Source organism: Siniperca chuatsi, linkage group LG5 (genome assembly GCF_020085105.1).
Source record: "Siniperca chuatsi isolate FFG_IHB_CAS linkage group LG5, ASM2008510v1, whole genome shotgun sequence".
Taxonomy (NCBI): Eukaryota; Metazoa; Chordata; class Actinopteri; order Centrarchiformes; family Sinipercidae; genus Siniperca; species Siniperca chuatsi.
In genome coordinates this window covers 32,494,356-32,514,000 of record NC_058046.1, presented here as the reverse complement: position 1 = coordinate 32,514,000, position 19,645 = coordinate 32,494,356, and the positions used below count along the sequence as shown (strand labels likewise).

The following is a 19,645-nucleotide window of genomic DNA, read 5'->3' as shown; positions in this document are numbered from 1 at the left end:
CATAACCAGGATTTTAGAAATTCTGAGGTCATGAGTCTTACTGAAACCTGGCTGGGTCATGAAGAATATGTTAGTCTAAATTAATCCACTCCGCCCAGTCATATTAATACTCACATTCCTCGAGGCACCGGCCGAGGAGGTGGAGTTGCAGCCATCTTCGACTCAAGCCTATTAATCAACCCTAAACTAAATTATAACTAATTCGAAAGCCTTGTTCTTAGTCTTTCACACCCAACCTGGAAAACACGACAGCCAATTCTATTTGTTATAGTGTACCGCGCTCCTGGTCCTTATTCTGAATTTTTATCTGAGTTTCTATCAAGTTTAGTCCTTAAAACAGATAAATTAATTATTGTAGGTGATTTCAAAATTCACGTGGATGTTGAAAATGATCATTATTTCATTATTAGATTCGATTGGCTTTTGTCAGAGTGTACATGAAGCCACTCACTGTTTTAACCACACCCTCGACCTTGTTCTGGTATATGGCATTGAAATTGAACATTTAATAGTCTTTCCACAGAATCCTTCTTTATCAGACCATTATTTAATAACTTTTGAACTGCTATTACTGGACTACACGCCATTAGGCAAAAACTCTTACTCTAGATGTCTATCTGATATTGCTGTGGCTAGATTCAAGGAAGCGATTCCATCTGCATTTAATTCAGTGTTATGTCTCAATATAACAGAGGACTCCTACTCCCAAATTGACCATCTAGTTGATAGTGCAGCAGGCTCACTGTGAACGACATTTGATCCTATCGCCCCTCTAAAAATGAAGATAATAAAACAAAAAAGGTTAGCTCCATGGTATAACCCCCAAACCTGCAAATTAAAGCAAACATCGGGAAAATTTTAAATCAAATGGCGTTCTAACAACCTGGAAGAATCTCGTTTAGTCTGGCAAGATAGTCTTAAAACATATATACAACATAGGAAATCCCTCCGTCATGCCAGAGCAGCTTACTACTTATAATTAATAGAAGAAAATAAAAACAACCCCAGGTTTCTTTTCAGCACGGTAGCCAGGCTGACAGAGAGTCATAGCTCTATTAAACCACGTATTCCTATAGCCCTCAGTAGTAACGACTTCATGAGTTTCTTTAATAATAAAATTTTAACTATTAGAGAAAAAATTCATCATGTCCTGCTATCAACCGGTACCGACTTATCTTCAAACACAGGAACCTTAGAAACAACTGTAAAACCTGATATATATTTTGACTGCTTTGCTCCTATCGACCTTCTCCAGCTAACTTCGACGATTAGTTTATCTAAGCCATCAACCTGTCTCTGAGACCCCAATCCAACTAGGCTGCTTAAAGAAGTTTTACCCTTAGTTAGCACTTATTTACTGGATATGATCAGTCTGTCTTTATTAACAGGCTATGTACCACAATCCTTTAAAGTAGCCGTAATTAAACCGCTCTTAAAAAGCCCACTGTTGATCCAGGGGTTTTAGCCAACTATAGACCTATATCTAACCTTCCCTTTCTCTCTAAGATCCTTGAGAAAGCAGTTGCCCATCAGTTGTGTGACTTTCTAAATAACAATAGTTTATTTGAGGATTTTCAGTCCGGATTTAGAGTGCATCATTTAGAGAGACAGCACTGGTGAAAATTACAAATTACCTTTTTATTGCATCAGACATTGGACTTGTCTCTGTACTTGTCCTGTTAGATCTTAGTGCTGCGTTCGACACCATTGATCATCACATCCTATTACAGAGACTGGAACATGTAATTGGCATTAAAGGAGCTGCACTAAGCTGGTTTAAATCCTATCTATCAGATCGATCTCAGTTTGTACATGTTAACGGTGAGTCCTCCATGCACGCCCAAGTCATGGAGTTCCACATGGTTCTGTGCTTAGAACGATTCTATTCACCTTATATATGCTTCCTCTAGGCAATATTATTAGGAAACAGTCCATAAACTTTCATTGTTATGCGGATGATACCCAATTATATCTATCGATCAAGCCAGATGAAACTAACCAGTTAGCTTCAGTTCAAGCATGCCTTAACGCCATAAAGACCTGGATGGCCTGCAATTTTCTAATGTTAAACTCAGACAAAACAGAAGTTATTGTACTTGGCCCCAAACACCTCTGAGACATATTATCTAAAGATATAGTTACTCTAAATGGCATTGCCCTGACCTCCATCACCACTGTAAGGAACCTCGGAGTTATCTTTGATCAGGATATATCCTTTAACTCCCACATGAAACAAACTTCAAGGACTTTGTTCTTTCTATGTAACATTGCAAAAATCAGGCCCATCCTGTCTCAAAATGATGCCGAAAAACTAGTCCATGCATTTGTTGCTTCTAGGTTGGACTATTGCAATTCCTTATTATCGGGCTGCCCGAATAAGTCCCTTAAGACTCTCCAGTTGATCCAGAATGCTGCAGCACATGTACTGACAAGAACTAGGAAAAGAGATCATATTCCTCCAATATTAGCTTCTCTGCACTGGCTCCCTGTAAAATCCAGAATAGAATTTAAAATCCTTCTCCTCACCTACAAAGCTCTTAATGGTCAGGCACCATCATATCTTAAAGATCTCATAATACCTTATTACCTGACTAGAACACTGCGCTCCCAGGATGCAGGGTTACTTGTGGTTCCTAGAGTCTCCAAAAGTAGAATCGGAGCCAGAGCCTTCAATTATCAAGCTCCTCTCCTGTGGAATCAGATCCCAGTTTGGGTTCAGGAGGCAGACATCATCTCCACATTTAAGAGTAGGCTTAAGACTTTCCTCTTTGATAAAGCTTATAGTTAGGGCAGGCTTGGGTGAGCCCTGAACCATCCCTTATTTATGCTGCTATAGGCCTAGACTGCCGGGAGACTTCCCATGATGCACCTCTTTCTTCTCTCCTTCTCTCCCTCTCCATCTTTATGCATTTTTATCCTGTTACTGCATGTTACTAATGCAACATCTTCTCTCTTCTGTAGTTCTGTGCTTTCTCGTTTCTCTCCTCTCTCCTATCGCTTTCAGCAGGTATTTCTACCTCTGGAGCTGCAGAGTCTGGATCTGTGCTTGTGGGCCACCTGCTGCCCCGTGATCCTGCTCAACAACTGTTACTACAGTTGTTGTTATTGGCTCTGTTACTAACACTGACATTATTTTTCCTTACCTTTCTCTACAAGGAATACAATTCTGATTGGGAAATAATGAATTCTTTATTCATTTTATTTTGTTACCTAAAAAGTTTCAATATAAAGTCTATACTGGAATCAACCAATTACACACCCACCTTGTGTAATTTTTAATTGTAGATTGTAACCCCCCCCAAGTTGCTGAAACTCCCAAATTCCCTGACAAAATAGAGAGTACATGACCTCTTGGTCCTCAGTGCTAGCTATGGGACTGGTTACTGATGCAACTGGGACAGCTACCGTAGGCCAGCACTATATATGTCAGGCTGAATTTTGGGCATGTGTGTATACAATATTGCATCAGACGTCTAAAATAATTCCGTTTGATGGAATGGTGCAGCTTGGAATTTTGCTTTAAACAGTGTGCTCAGTGAGTGTGATGTAGCACTACTAATACCAAGACAAGGTCTGACTGAGAAGAAACATGTTTTTCTACATAAACATTTTTTGTGAAACCGAAAGTCAGTAGTTGTTAGTAGGTGAGCTTATTTAAAACTGAATCTTTCAACAGATCAGATAATGCAGACTAGTAACTGTGACAGATGCCTGATGGTAGATTATAAATGTTATTTTTTAACCTTTGTGAATTCATCATAATAAATCATAATTTTATAATAATCCAGGCGAAAGCCATGTGAAATAATCCTCCCCGATTTTTTCCAGTGCATTTATCTGACATTACTCACAGAACATAACACCTGTTATTGTTTTTTGTTGTTACTGCAGTGTGAGAGCTGCCTCCACTATAAGACAGAGATAATCAAGTGTTTCCTCTAAAATGTCTTCAGTCAGACAGAGGCAGCGGGCTGGCACAGAGGAAGCTGGGAAATTCAAGTGGCGGTGGAAGTTCAGAGCCTCTGATTCAAGAGGTCAGTAACTCCACCCCCCATCACTAATCATTATCTCCCCCTCACACAGACCTGCTATCTCAGATGCCACCACAGCCCCCCACCCTCACTCATTTGGCTGTGAGTGACAGGGTGACATCAGCCTAACAATAGCTGCTGCTCATGTTTCCTGCCCTCCTCTCGCACCACTGCAGCCTGGTGGAAAGACAATGCCCTTTGTGGCTGATAGAGAAGTGTGAGGTGACACTCTGCTGAGAGATCTTCCTCAGTCAGTCCACTCACCAAGAGAAGCCATAAAGTGGAGGCAGGAGCATAGCGTCAGGTTATGAGTCACTTACAGGGGTAGGAGCTACCCCTACAGTACATGACATTTTAATAAAAATATATTAGCATTACACTCCCATATACTGTACCTGACCAATATAATAGTGAGTCAAGCTAGTACATAAATGCTTTGACAGCATTTAGCAGCTAAAGAGCCAGATATTTCCCTCAGGAGCTGCTGGAGACCAAACACAGAGCTGACAGAGAGAAGACTGGACTTCCATCAGGTGACACAAACACGCCTCCAAATGAATGCTAATGTTGCTCTGTGTCTGCTGGATGTGGAAATGGACAAACGTTTGCTAACACGTTGATTTGATGTTTTTTTTTCCCTAGTGTGCAAAAGCCATTAATACAGCTTTAAAGGTACACTTAGTAATTTTATTATAAATCCCAAAATTTAATTTAAGGTCAGGACAGTTAGGTGAAATGGAACTCTGAACTGCACAAACTTCAACAGTGAGCTGGGATTGATGATTCTGGTATGCTATTGAGTTCATCTTAAAACTGAGATTAGGGTTAATCATAGCATAGTGAAATATTCTTTTATATTATGAAACCAGATTTAAATTTAATGATTTCCATAGCAAAATTTGAATCAAACCCAACATAGTATTACTAAAACTCAGTTTAAAAGTTTTGGATCATTTTTTTAATGAAAAATGAAACCTTCATAAATGATGGGCTCAACTGATCTCACAAAATGACCCCTATGTCACCACAGGCCAAAGCTATAAGCTTAAAAGCTAAATAAAAAAATGAACAGCAAAAATCAATGTTTGATTATTGTTGGTCATGTGCATTTGAATTTCCACAATGTATTTATTTTTGACAGCTGTCAGTTATTTGATTCTGGAACATTCTTCAATGCACCATGAAGGACAGTTTTAAAAAATGGTCCCTGCTACATTTACAGTGCCATATGACAAAAATGCAACTAACAAATATACAGTGAGTTTCTCAGTGTGATAGATAAGCTATATGCACCAAGATTCAAGCCTTTGCAAGTTGATTTTCATAGCATACAAGAATGAGACATGAGAAGAACTTTGGACTAATATTAAGCACACAGTTTGTATCTGTGGCTTCTTTTCTTCTTCTGAAGACCACGGGATATGGCTGAAAGCTCTAGAAATAGTAAATGAAGACACAATTTGTAGTTAACCTGCAAAAAACAACGAGCCACTGCGAGGTCCTTTCAGGATTAGCTCTTCCACTTAAAAGGCAGAATACGTAGGATTTGTCGGTTGCTGTTTGTAAACACATGATTCAAAGTTGGCCCCTCCTCCCCAGCTCAGAGCAAGAGAGAGAGCAAGAGAATGAATGAAGAGAGGGAGCGGCATGAGCGAGAACACAGCAGGGAATCAGAGAAATAAAACGTTATTTTCTGATTGTTTCACAGCGCTCACACCTCCACACAGCCCTGCAGGAAGGCAGGCAGAGGGCAGCGTCTCTGCACATTCAGACGCCGCCACACACTTCTAGTGGGTCATAAGTGATGATTGAGAGGGATTATTTTTATATGAGTCTATACATTGATTTTTAGGATAATCCTACTTATTCTGCCTTTTAAAGAAACTCTAATGGTCCCCTGTCATCAGTTAAGATGGAGGCAGGGTAGGATGCAGGTTGTGTTGGGAGAAGCAAACTCTACTGGCCATTGTGCTATAGAAGCAAATTTACAGGGAAATCATTTAGAGTTTATTTGAATGATCCTTGAGATCCAATATCTGCAACTAAAACCCTTGGTTAGGTTTAGTGAAAGATTGTTATGGTCAAACAAAAAGCAAATGTTGATTGCAAGTGTGTGATGGGACGCAAACTCCGTCCCCTGTGCTACTTGCAGACTTTCTGTATTTGGTTGTGTTTTCTCACTTTGCAGCATGTTTTCTAAATGCTGCGCATGTGTTGTCAAATTGGTGAAGATGTTTTCTTAATTTGCTTGCGTTTTTTCTATTTGCATGTGTTTTCTTAAGTTGCAGCGTGTTCTCAGGGCCACCGTAAATGTCAGCATTTCTCCAAAGATTTTTTCCCAGGCCAAGTGTTAAAGAAGTACTCCAGTGATTTAGTATTGCACTTCCATAAAGTTGGAGGCAACAAACAGAAAATGATGTACTGACATTTCTGCAGAACCCTGGATTACATTCAGTGACATGTAAATAATTGGTAAGATTCATTAATCTAACCTGTTAAAAACTCTGCCTTATTCACGTTAAAAGTTATATTCTTAATCTGTAATAGATGCAGAATTGTAAAGGAATGAAGAACAGGCAAAATTCAACATATATAGAGCTCTATGTGTGTGTGTACTAGTCAATGAATCAAACTCTGAACTGTGTGTTTGGGAAGAAAACCTGCAAAGCTTTGGGCATCAATGGCTCCTGGTTGAGAATTGTTGTGCAAAATGAAGTATGGGTGGAAATTAGAAGTGACAGATGCTGGGTAATTATCTGTAGGTGTTAATGGAAGGCTGCAGTCAATTATCTGTCAAATGGAGTTTTATCCCAGATGGGCGGGTGGACAGTCAGGCAGGTCGGAGTTGTTGAAACATGCTCTTCATAATAGGTTTTCAAGAACAGAATAAGAATACAGGACCTCTTACGAGCTGGGTGCTTGCAGCGAGTGCCATGAAGTTTTGCAGGTTCAAATTGCTAATGACACATATGACCATATTTCATTCATTTTTGACAAAGTGTGCTGACGAGAGGCTGACTGGTTCAACTGTCACAATATCGAATGAATGTGTAACCTGACCTTCATACAACAATGAGCTGAAAGGCAGTGTTGGCGTTGGGAAAGCAGGGCCGCAGTGCCTTTGCTTGTACAGGTGATCAAAGCAATATTACTCTACAGTGTTCTTCACCTGTAGAAACTGTACTGTTTGATTGTGATCCATTGCTCTTAGCTGTATTTGTCCAAACAACAGCACTCTTTGTACACTGGCCTCTGTATACAGTACTTCCCGTTTTGTTCACTATAATGGCTTCAGGCCATATTGGCATCCTACAAACATAAGACTTATTAAGAAAATTCATTTCTTCAGAAACATTGGATTATAAGCTTTTTTGAAAAACGTTTTTTGTATGTTAGCAGGGATTCAGAGCGAAAACAGCTATGGAAAGTGTGCTTGCACGTATTTTATTGGGTGAGTCAACAGTCCGGCTACTGCCAACACTGGGTGTAAGAAGATAATTTTTCCATCTAAGATGCCAAAACTCTCTTAGTTACAGCTTCTAAGAATTTGCTGCTTTTTCTTGTCTTATTTGATAGTAAAATTAATATTCTCTTGGTTTTGGAGTGTTCCTTGGGGAAAATAAGCAAACAATTTGATGACTACGACTGAAACCTTTTCTACGATAGAATACTCTTAGACGAATGAGGGACTACACTGTCTTATTTTGAAGAATTTGATGTAATCAATTTAATGCTTTAGGAAATTCAGATGGACATTTTTTCACTTTTTTCTGACATTAAAGGTCCAGTGTGTAGGATTTAGTGGCATCTAGCGGTGAAATTCCATTTTTCAACCATTTGCACGCTCGCCTCACCCTCCCCTTCCAAGTGTGTAGGAGAAACTACGGTGGCTGCGAAACTCGAGAAAAACACGGAAGGCCCTATCTAGAGCCAGTGATTGATTTGTCCGTTCTGGGCTACTGTAGAAACATGGCGGTGCAACATGGCGGCCTCCGTGGAAGGGGATATAAAGGGCTTATTCTAAGGTGATGATAACACAACGATTCTTATTTTCAGGTGATAATACACTAATGAAAACATACTTACAGGCAATAATTGGCAGATTAGTTGACAATGAAAATATTTGTTGCAGCTGTACAATCCAGGACAACTGGTCTGAGTAACAGATCCATGAAATTGAAGGCTTATTATATGCCATAACACTGCACAGCGATTTGATATTATAGACAGGATTTAAAAATTCTGGACAGTTATTACAACAACAATCATTTTAGATAGATGCTTTGTTTGCCTAAATTACTGGATTGCTGGACGTGCTGATGTGCTGCGGTAAGCGTATTGTCTCATTTCCGATCACTGGTGTTTGTGTTTTACTATTAGCGTATTTTTCGTTGAATCCTATTTAAAACTGCTGACTAAGGATAAACGTAAATACAGTAAGAGTGTTATTCACGTCAGCGGTAACGACTCCCGATTATGCCAATCGGAGGTTACTAAAGTTAATGTTGAGTCGGTGTGTACATATGCAAAGACAATGTCGGACTCCGTAGTTTTCATCCCACTTTTGATGGCGCAGCTCTTATTTCCAGAAATCTGACTGATTTTATTAGTGGACCTAAACCATGACAGCTCAGAGTTGAGACCAGGAGTGTCCTACATGCTTCTCTGCGCTTCCAGAGCAGTTACCCACCCAAAACTCCTTAGTGACAGTGTCTGCCCCCCCCCGACCACTTAAATTAATAAAACCAAAAGTTAACAGAAGAAGAGTCATACATAAAAACCTACTTCAAGGACTGCCTTCTTTCACCTACGCAACATTGCAAAAATCAGGCACATCCTGTCTCAAAATGATGCCAAAAAACTAGTGCATGCATTTGTTACTTCTAGGTTGGACTATTGCAATTCCTTATTATCAGGCTGCCCGAATAAGTCCCTTAAGACTCTCCAGTTGATCCAGAATGCTGCGGCACATGTACTGACGAGAACTAGGAAAAGAGATCATATCTCTCCAATATTAGCTTCTCTGCACTGGCTCCCTGTTCCAGAATCCAGAATAGAATTTAAAATCCGTCTCCTCACCTACAAAGCTCTTAATGGTCAGGCACCATCATATCTTAAAGATCTCATAATACCTTATTACCTGACTAGAACACTGCGCTCCCAGGATGCAGCGTTACTTGTGGTTCCTAGAGTCTCCAAAAGTAGAATGGGAGCCAGAGCCTTCAGTTATCAAGCTCCTCTCTTGTGGAATCAGATCCCAGTTTGGGTTCAGGAGGCAGACACCATCTCCACATTTAAGAGTAGGCTTAAGACTTTCCTCTTTGATAAAGCATATAGTTAGGGCTGGCTTGGGTGAGCCCTGAACCATCCCTTATTTATGCTACTATAGGCCTAGACTGCCGGGAGACTTCCCATGATGCACGTCTTTCCTCTCTCCTCCTCTCCCTCTCCATCTGTATGCATTTTTATCCCGTTACTGCATGTTACTAACTCGACATCTTCCCTCTCCCGTAGTTCTGTGCGTTCTTGTTTCTCTCCTCTCTCCTTCTGTCACTTTCAGCAGATATTTCTGCCTCCAGAGCTGCAGAGACTGGATCTGTGGTTGTGGGCCACTTGCTGCCCCCGTGTTCCTGCTCGACAACTGCTACTACAGTTGTTGTTATTGGCTCTGTTACTAATACTGTCATTATTATTCCAATAGCTGTCATTCCTATTATTATTAATTTATTAATATTAACACTACATTCACATTTCTACTATTTTAAAAATTCTAGGTGGTATTTGCATTGTGCCTCCCTCTAGTGATTTGGTTTGGCAGTAATCAACTCCACTTAGCAGCATATATAATAAGTATAAAAGGAGAAATATGTCTAAAAAAAGAAATATAAATAGTCATAAATTCTCATCATAATCATCCCATACATACATACAAATTGTAAAATGCCATGTTTGAATATTGACAGTTATTACACTTATTGCTTGACAGCAGCATTTATATATAGTTGCACTTGGGGCCATTTTAATGCTAATCGAAATTATCGTGAGGTAAACCGAATTACTCTAGAAAGCAATTTAGCCGGAATATGCTCTAGCATGTGTTTGATTGTCCAACACAGTGTTTTGCCAGATGTCATTGCTTCATGCTTTGTGTTACAGCAAAATTTGAGCCAGGTTTGAGGTTTTGTGCCAGACGACCCACCATATTTTTTTGCCAGAGCTTCCGGCAACAACACATACGCAGACAGACCAGGCAGACAGGCAGGAAGTTCACGGATTTATTGATAAGTTTAAGGTACATGAGCTTATAGGCAGCTAGGCAGGCAGTCAGGTACAGGTTCCAGATTTCAGGGTGAAGAGCTCAGGTTGCAGGTTCATGTCCAGGGTCAGGTACAGGTTCCAGGGTGCAGGGATCAGAGACTCAAAAACAAAAGCCATGAAGCGAAAAAGCACCTATCACAATCTGGCAAAGAGTGAGTGGAAAAGACTGCAGTGCTGTCAAGGGAGAGTGGAAACAGGTGAGCGGGGGGCGGGGAAGGTCACATGACTGGGGCTGGAGGGAAAGGGATTACTGCAGGTCAGGAGGGATTGGCTGGATGTGGGAGTGAGGGGACTGAGACTAGTAGAGAATGGCAATGAACGGGTTCGGGGAAGTGGGAATGTGGCTGGAGGGAGGGACAGAGAGGCAGAATGGGACAGACTGTACATGTGTGGAACATGTCTGCGTAGGCAGATTCCCAAAGTAGAATGTATAGAGCCGTATCAGCCTTGTGTTCATGTCTTTTTTGGAGTAAGCCCCTTTGTTTCACTAATGTTTTATCATCACATTAAGCACGGAGCTAAGCATCTGTTTTTCTGACAGAGGCATCCTGGGCGATCATTGACAAATCCAGCTCATTTTACATTTAGCATTGTTCTGAAGGTATTTCCATAATCCTCAAAGACTCTTTTGAACATCTAGATTAAAAATATTTTGAACCCCTTTCCTGAGTTGTTTCTTAATCTAAACAAATATGGTAGGGAATGGTATGCTTCCTTGCTTGTTTTGTATACTAATAATATGAAAATGCATTATTGAGCATATAAATATAAAGTAACATTAAAGCTGCACTTGTATATGTTTATGTTAACAATGAAACACCTGACAGTGAGCAAAATTAAAATTTGGTTAATGTCATACAAATCAAGCGAAGAGTTATGTCATTTCCAGCTACAGTCTTTGTTTGGAGACGCAGCTTGGGAAACTGATTAAATATCTTTTTTATCGTGCAGTTTAGAGAATATTTTTTGGTGGGTACTGAAGATGAGATTATACATCAGTGTGTCCTTTTGTTTATGGAGAGGTCCCAGAAGAATTCCACAGCTTATTGGCACATGGAAATTGCTTGCGTACTTCTTTGTCCAGGCTTGCTACAAAAACAAGAATGAAAGGTGGACAATGGCATGAAAGACAGAAAAGTGACTGCATGGACACTGGGTGATAAATACCATAAAAACCGTCTCATTTTAACTGTGACAAAGAGAAACCCAGCCAGAAGCATGTTCTTTGTTCACAGGATCAGGAAAGCAATCAGTAAATTTAAGCTGAATTGTAGCTAAAATCAATACAAACTAGATATAGTTCCTAATGTGCTTATGGATTCCTCAGTGTGAAAAAAGGAAACAGTTGTGCTTCCTGTCTTTGTTTCCTTCTGTTGAGATTGCTTGAGAAAACACGTCGTACAAACAGAGGAAGGCTGGCAGCGCTGCAAGAGGAGCTTTAATTTATGGTGAGCTTGGCGGGGGCCATTGGGAAATAAGTGGGTCACTTTGATTCCCCCATAACTAGGACATTAATGAAAATGGCGATCCCTATTAATAATGTCTGAAATGAATCCAGATTTATAGCTTTAGAAAAGATTTGACACAAGCCACTATTATTCATGGCACTAAAGACAGCCAGCACATATGACATTATCCTATTTTCTCCAGGATGGAAATGATGTTCAAAATAAGTCTTAATGGGCTTGTTTGCCTTACCAATTTTATCTCCAGTCCCATCCAGGCTCTTGCCAAATGTCTCAGCATAGTAAGAAATGGACATGGAAAAGATTATTCAGCACTGCTCACATGGGAATGAAAAATCAATATTGACCTTGTTGGAAAAAAGCCAAGGGAGACCTATATAATTTGTGAGGGAGTCAGCAGTAGGAAAAAGTGCTCATGTTTTGTAGGAGTCATGCAAGTCCCATATGATTGTGTGAGGAAGGTGTTAGTAGACAGAGGCCTTCTTCAGGGAGACATAAGATTTTCGAACATAAATGTCATCTTCTTGATATTAGTGCAAAGATCTGCCTCATCCTGTCTTGTATCAAGATACTAATTTCTAGAAACTTCCTGAAGCAAAAGAACTTGCAGTGGAACGATCTCAGTCCATAATGCAGATTTCTTCTTGTTTAAGGCAAAATAAGTCCAAGTGTCTTTGTAAGACGGGCATTTTGACAGTTTTAGTTTGTTTGGTGAATGAAGAGGCGATCTTTATTTGAGTGTGATAAAAACAGCAGTGAATATGTGTCTGTGCTCCCTTCTAGTATGAACGCAGTAGGTGTGTACAGTCATAAAAACTCTCTGTAACTTTAAGAATGCCATGTCAATGCCCTGCCATGTAATGTGATCCTCTTTAATCTGCATGTGAAATCTAGCATGACACTTTGTTTCGGTTTGGCATGAGCACTATTTAACAGCCTCTGACTTACTTGTGAGTCGCTGCCCATCAGAATGTTGCTTGGTGCTCCAACATACCTAAATTGGTCAGAGATCACTGAGGGGATCAACATCAGATTAAAGCCACAGATTAGCGATTGAGCACATGAGGCTGTGGCCATTTACAAAGGGTGTGGTGGACATGGACCGTATATTTCTCCTCATTTTTAAATTAAACAAGCTGCAGAAGGATTTATCTCCAGTCTATGTAGGAGCAGTATGCATGAAGCTTAGACCTTGTTGTTCATATGGTTATTATCACCTCATGGCATCTTATCAGCTTGCCATACTAATCCTATACATCCCATTTCAGTGGTACCAAAGCCCCATAGGTTAGCTGCATATGGAGCGACATAATGTTGCCTGTTCCAGCTCAAGAGGATCTTACATTGTTTTATGTTGAGGCACCTATCGTTCCTCCTCTACCCTGAGTATTCACACCGTTTTAACACGTCATCAGCTTCTTCATGCACTGAAATCCTAAGTTTATATTTACATACATGACTTTATATTTATACCCTGAGCTGATTTATTTTTATATCTTCTGCCTTGCATCATTTTGCAAACATTTAGGGCTGCAAATTTTTTTATTAGCGATAATGTCGCTAACTTTTTACTTGTGAAGTCAGAAATGTTATAGTGCCACTGGCATTGTGTCAGAGCTCAAGGTCTTCAAATGTATTCTTTTGTCTGAGAAACAGTTCAAAGCCCAAGATATTCAATATACTTGATCAATTATTTAAAGGATTGTTCAGAATGTTTGTTGATTATTTCTCTTTTGATCAACTAATCACTTATCTTCATTGTGTCCCATTTTCATACCATATACTAATAGTACAAACTATACACTACATACAGTGTAATGTTGACAGTGCACTATGATACAGCTAAGATATTAATCAAATGCCAATTACGCTACTGCTCATTCAATTTAATTATTTTAGAAAGGTTCCTGGAGAGAACTGTAATTTGGTACTCGTTACAGGAAAAATGGGGACTTGAGTGTTCAATTGGTACACTTTCAATCAATTGAATAATTACAATTAATTGCTAGAGTTTCCCCAAGAGTCTTTTAGTCAGTGCACAGAAAGGTCAGCTGAACATGCCGAGATGTAAAATTTGTCTACAGGCCACCATACAATTTACCATGAAGTAATAATAAATGAAAAACCAGAAAAGGCTAAATTTTCCATAGAAAATGTACGTGCGTTATTTCAAACAGTTAAAATACTAAAAGAAGTTGAAATGAAATGACAAAGAAGGAATTAACAAAGTTTCACTTTAAGTGTAAGCACTGACTGAAGCTGAAGTATCATTTAAAGGTATAATATGTAACTTTTCCACATGAAAATGTCTAAAAACAACTAGACCTGTTATATATTTTGTTGAGTTGTGTTCTTCATCCCAAATGTTTCTAACAATTTTCAAACCCAGAGAAATCCGTAATTTTAATTAAGGTAACGGTGCGTTTCTTTTGGTCACCTGTCGGTGGCGTCATATTCCCTTTGCGTGAAACTGCGTGATTTTTAACGTGAAACTGCTTTATTCCATGTTTGTACTGGTTTTGTCTGCGGATAATTCGGCTCCCAGTAAAAACCTCCTGAACGATAAACACTGAAGGAATCCTAACCGGAGATGCTGACTGCAATGAAGGCAATGGTGGTGAAGACAACAACTCCCATGATCCCACGCTACTACACAACGTCATCAAACTGCGTCTTTGTTATTGTTGTGATGTGAGACCCCTAAAGCTGAGGGACGTTCGCCCGAAGTGAAAGTGCTCAAAAGGGTTGAAGATTCAGTTGAAGTTCAAGCACTGAAGTTGAGCTGAAAGTGTCAACATATGAGAGAATTAACTTTCCAATAATAAATAATAATGAACGAATACTTACTTGGCTTTTAATGGAGCCATTCTTTAAAGGACATTTCTCTGGAAATCAGCGACTCCTCATAAGCCTAACACAACTAACTAAACTCAAATAACTTTGAACTTCGTATTATAACTTGTATTATGTAGTTCTTTCCTAAAAACCTGCTAGGAAGTTATTAGGAAATACAAATTATAAAATTAAAAAAGACAAAATTATTAAAAATGAAGGACCTGTAAATTAGTCCACAATTATTTCCCCTTTTTCCCATACAGCTGTGAGCTGCTTCTCTGTTTCTGTTGAGAGGTGCACTGTGGGACAATGCATCCATCAACACAAACTTAAAAGTCCAGTGATTCTAGTCTGCATGCATGCATTTATAAGCATACTTCATTTTATTGTATAACATACTCAAAATACAGTTTGATATATAGCATGCAACTGGGACACAGGATGGAAATAGTGTTCATTTCTGGTGGACTGATCCATGTTGCTGCCATACGTTTTACCAAATGACAACTCAAATCAGATTTTCATCAGACCTCTAGATTCAGATCCTGTCTATTTATTGGCAAAAAGAACTCATTTATCTTAATACATGACTGACAGTCTCATCCACACCGTGGTGTCTTCATTTCCTTGCTGAGCCGTGCAGCAGATCTTCTGCTGGGGAGATTTTAATTGGATTACCATAACCTAATTCACCTAATAGATGGATGCAAATCAGACCATAAATCAAGTGACACAAAAAAAGAACTACATGGCAGGAAATCACTGGGCTGAGCCATTATTTTTGAACAACTTTCTCTGCATTACAAAAAGACATTCGTACAGAACATACTGTGGCAGGCTCGGTATTGATGAGAACATTCTGGCTTTACATAGTTCGTGGTACGAGCCGAGTACAGAATTTAAGGAAGCGTGGAACACTAAATATGAGAGAGAAGGTATTGTAAGTGGATGTGAATAAGCAGGATGGGGGATGGGGTGAGCTGACCGGGCGAGGAAGGGGGATGGTGGGGGGGATGGTAAATTTATGGCTCAAAGTGCCACATCATCACACAGAGCTGGTATTTCCTGCCAGGACTGCAGGCAGCTCAGGTCAGTGTTGTGTAAGCAGATGGTCAAGATACTACCATTCTATCTGTACAAAAACACACACACACACACACACACACACACACACACACACACACACACACACAATGAAATGATTTTTAGGCCTTTTTCCAATTGAAGCCAGACAGAACCTTACTATATGAAAATAACGAAGTCATGTTCTTTGAATAGAGGTGAGAAACCATCTTTGTCTCCATCCCAATACAAGCTGTTGGAATGAACCGTCTGTGGATGTTTTCGGACTATTGCTTTGGTAGAAAGTAGTACCAGTAAACACTGTTGATGAGATCTGTGGATTATGCTTCCGAGACTAACAGGGACACTGTTTCTGGAAAGATAAGTTGCTGTTGAATTGTTTAAATGTTTATCACAATTGTAAATTTATTTTCAATTAATCAACCAATTAATTTCAGCACTACAAACATGTTCATGATGCCCCAGAGCCATGCTTCGTCAGTGCGCTATAATGACAAAGAACAAGAAATGAATGTATTGTATTCTAACAGGAAATAATATGTATAAGATTAATCTGCAACTTTGGAATGCTACTGCAAAATTACATTTTGTAAAAAAAAACCCAGATCAATGGCTAATAGTTAATAATTATTTTAATACAGGTCCATAGGTCTCTAATGATTTCCTAGAAGAAAAAATAGAGGCAGTGTTATTTTCAGTACTGTGAACACCACAAAGTAAATTCCGTTCACTTCCATTGTGTTGGGGTGGAGGCAGAAATCTCAGAGACAGATGTTGTCACCTGGACAAATAAAACCAAAACTGTCTGCATGGAGGGAAGTGAGAAAATATGGGTTTTGCAATTTGGGGGAACTAACCCTTTAAGTACAAATAACATTTTGAACAAAATGACAAAGCTATCAGTGTAATAGTTTAGTGTAATAGAAGCAGTAGGCCTAGACTTCCTCAAAAAAGCCGCTGCTACAGTGACACTGAAATAACAGCACTGAAGCCAAACATGCTAAACCTTAGACTATTTCAGAATTTCGATTTTATCAAGTAGTGCATCAGTGTAATGTGTGTGGCCACTGGGAAACAGTTCCACCCCACTTTTACTGTTGGTCAGATGTGCTGATAAGTGAACAAATTAGGTCAACTGTGGGTTTCCTCCTTCTCCTCCTATCTGATAGGATGAGCTGTCGTTTCAAATGCTCAGAAAGCAGAGAGAAGTAAGTAGCTGAAATCAGTCAGCTGTTTTGAGTCTATGGTGAGAAATTTCCAACAGCATTATCAACTCTTTTAGATATTTGACTGCTTCATTGGGAACATGTCTTTTTAAGAAAAAGGCTGGGCCACCATGGGCATCATTCTGCTGTACAGAGTTAAAGGACTATAAGAGTGTTTGCACAATGTTAGCACTTTCACTACACAGACTGCTGCAGATTACTATTATCATTTTAAAAGCCACACTGTATTGTTTTAGATATTTTCAACCATTGTTCCACCTTACAGGCAACATCAACTTAAAGAGACAAATATTTATAATTTACTATGTGGTAATACAGTGATTTGTAGAGAGAGAGAGGTTTTGGGGGGTAGAGTGAGGCACAATGCAAATTCCACCTAGAATTTTTAAAATAGTAATAATGTAATGGTAATGATAACATTAATATTAATAAATTAGTAATAATAGCAATGACAGCTATAGGAAAAATAATGTCAGTATTAGTAACAGAGCCAATGACAACAACTGTAGTAGCAGTTGTCGAGCAGGAACACGGGGCAGCAGGTGGCCCACAACCACAGATCCAGTCTCTGCAGCTCTGGAGGCAGAAATACCTGCTGAAAGTGACAGAAGGAGAGAGGAGAGAGGAAAGAGGTGCATCATGGGAAATCTCCCGGCAGTCTAGGCCTATAGCAGCATAACTAAGGGATAGTTCAGGACTCACCTGAGCCAGCCCTAACTATAAGCTTTATCACAGAGGAAAGTCTTAAGCCTACTCTTAAATGTGGAGATGGTGTCTGCCTCCCGAACCCAAACTGGGACCTGATTCCACAGGAGAGGGGCTTGATAGCTGAAGGCTCTGGCTCCCATTCTACTTTTAGAGACTCTCAATCTCTTACTACGGTATCATGAAGGCAGTTGTGTCAAACTTAAGCCAAATTTCAAGTTTATCATAGGGAAACCACTGGTTGCCTGAAAGGAAGAATACATAAGAAAAATGGTCAGCAGTAAAGTGAGGTACATGTGATTTTAAGTACATTGGCTTAAACTTGCACAACTGAGTATATTGTGCATTCATACTTTTTGAACCATCTAATGTTTTTATTTGAAGATTTTTCACTCCTTTTTTCATGCTCCGTTCAGACTTATTCAAAATATGAATTTATATTTTGCCACATAGCTGAACTTTAAGCTGCCATTTTACCTTGAAAAGTAATTGGAAGAAACAGATGCAGCTGAAAATCTGATCCAGTTATATTTCTGTAATAAGCTCAGACTTTAGTATTCAGCCACAGCAGTTGTACAGGAGCACACAGACACACAAGCACATGCTAAAAGTCCTGAGTTTGTGCAGGTAGTTTTCCAGGGAAATACCGGGATTGCAATTCCTAGTATTAAACCCTAAAAGGGCCCCTCTTTAAGAGAGCCTCATGATTAGGTCATAAAGCAGGGATAATACCTGTATCATGTCAGTTGGTTGATTGTAATTTAGTGTACATATTTTCAATTAAGGTAGCTCAAACTGGTTGGTAAGCAGTGAGCCTGGAGCTTTGCTCAGGGTACATTTCTTGTATCATTACCTGCCATTAAAGGATAAAGTATATTTGTGTCATGCTTCCTAACTGCCAAAATAGTGCTCTGTCAACATATTGTGCATATGCACTGTGCATTTTTTAAAAACGAATAAATGAAACTGGAACTCAGTCACAGTCCTACCAATGTGTACATAGTAAGATTAGTTTTGGAAAAAGTTAACAACCTCAGTGCCATAAATGTTAAATGAAATGCTAGCCAGGCCTCATGAAGCTGGAGTGGAATCAGCGAGGATCGGCTCGCTTGCTAGTGGGCTCAGAAGAGTGCTGGGGCTCCTGTGTGCTCACCAGGGGTGATGTTTGTTGACTGCCCTATAAAAACAAAGGTCTCATGGGAATGGCAGCCATTTGGAGTTGGCTTGTCAGTCCCTATAAAAGACCAGCACACACCGGGACGAGCTGTTGATTCGGCAAAGCTCCCCTTCTCTACTGCTGAGGTTAATGAGACACACACACACACACACACACACACAGAGCAGCCTGTGTCCACATCCTCCTGCTGCAGGAAGGAGGAGGGGGAGACTTGCTGTCCCATCTCTGGGAGAGGCTAAGACTTTACTTTGCCCTCAGCTAGCTCTGTGTGTTTGCTAATATTGACCAGAGGCCTTTTGTGTGCGTGTGTGTGTGTTTACTGCATTCATCTTCTATAAATCAAATTACAGCACACACCAGTTGCACAGTAGGTGTATGTACACTAAGTAAAAAGTCATATAGTGCTAGTTACAGCTGTGTCTAGTCACATAAGTATATATATACATAAATATAGCAATCAAAAATGTCCACATTAATTCTGTTGACCACATTTGATAATCACAACTGAGTCTATAGAGAGTTATGACACTGGTAATTCTTCAGTTGTAGTGTTAAGTTTTGGTAACTCACTGTGGTCTGGCATGCATCACTCTGGATAGATGTCATTTCAAATAGGCTGCACAGGACTGCAGACAACACCCAGACAACGATCAACCCTTTCCACACCTGATCACGATGATTGCGTCACACGATGGGCTGTCATCGGTCTTTGCTTTCATTTTCCAAACTATGGAAAATATACTATCTGACAAAATACGTTTCTGAATAACTTACATAAGACAAAACAGAAACACACCATGCAGC

At 39.6% G+C, this 19,645-nt stretch overlaps 1 protein-coding gene across 3 annotated transcripts in view; it reads left to right on the top strand.

Annotated features, from left to right (window-relative positions):
- The window catches only part of arid3c (AT rich interactive domain 3C (BRIGHT-like)), a 96,572-nt gene that overhangs the window by 12,456 nt on the left and 64,471 nt on the right, over positions 1-19,645 (top strand). For 2 of the 3 annotated variants that reach the window (XM_044197714.1, XM_044197712.1), the window contains exon 3: positions 3,954-4,034. The exons of the other annotated variant lie outside the window; for it this stretch is intronic. In XM_044197714.1, coding sequence (XP_044053649.1) covers positions 3,954-4,034 — 81 coding nt within the window. The remainder of the gene's footprint in view (positions 1-3,953; positions 4,035-19,645) is intronic. 3 annotated transcript variants of the gene reach the window in all.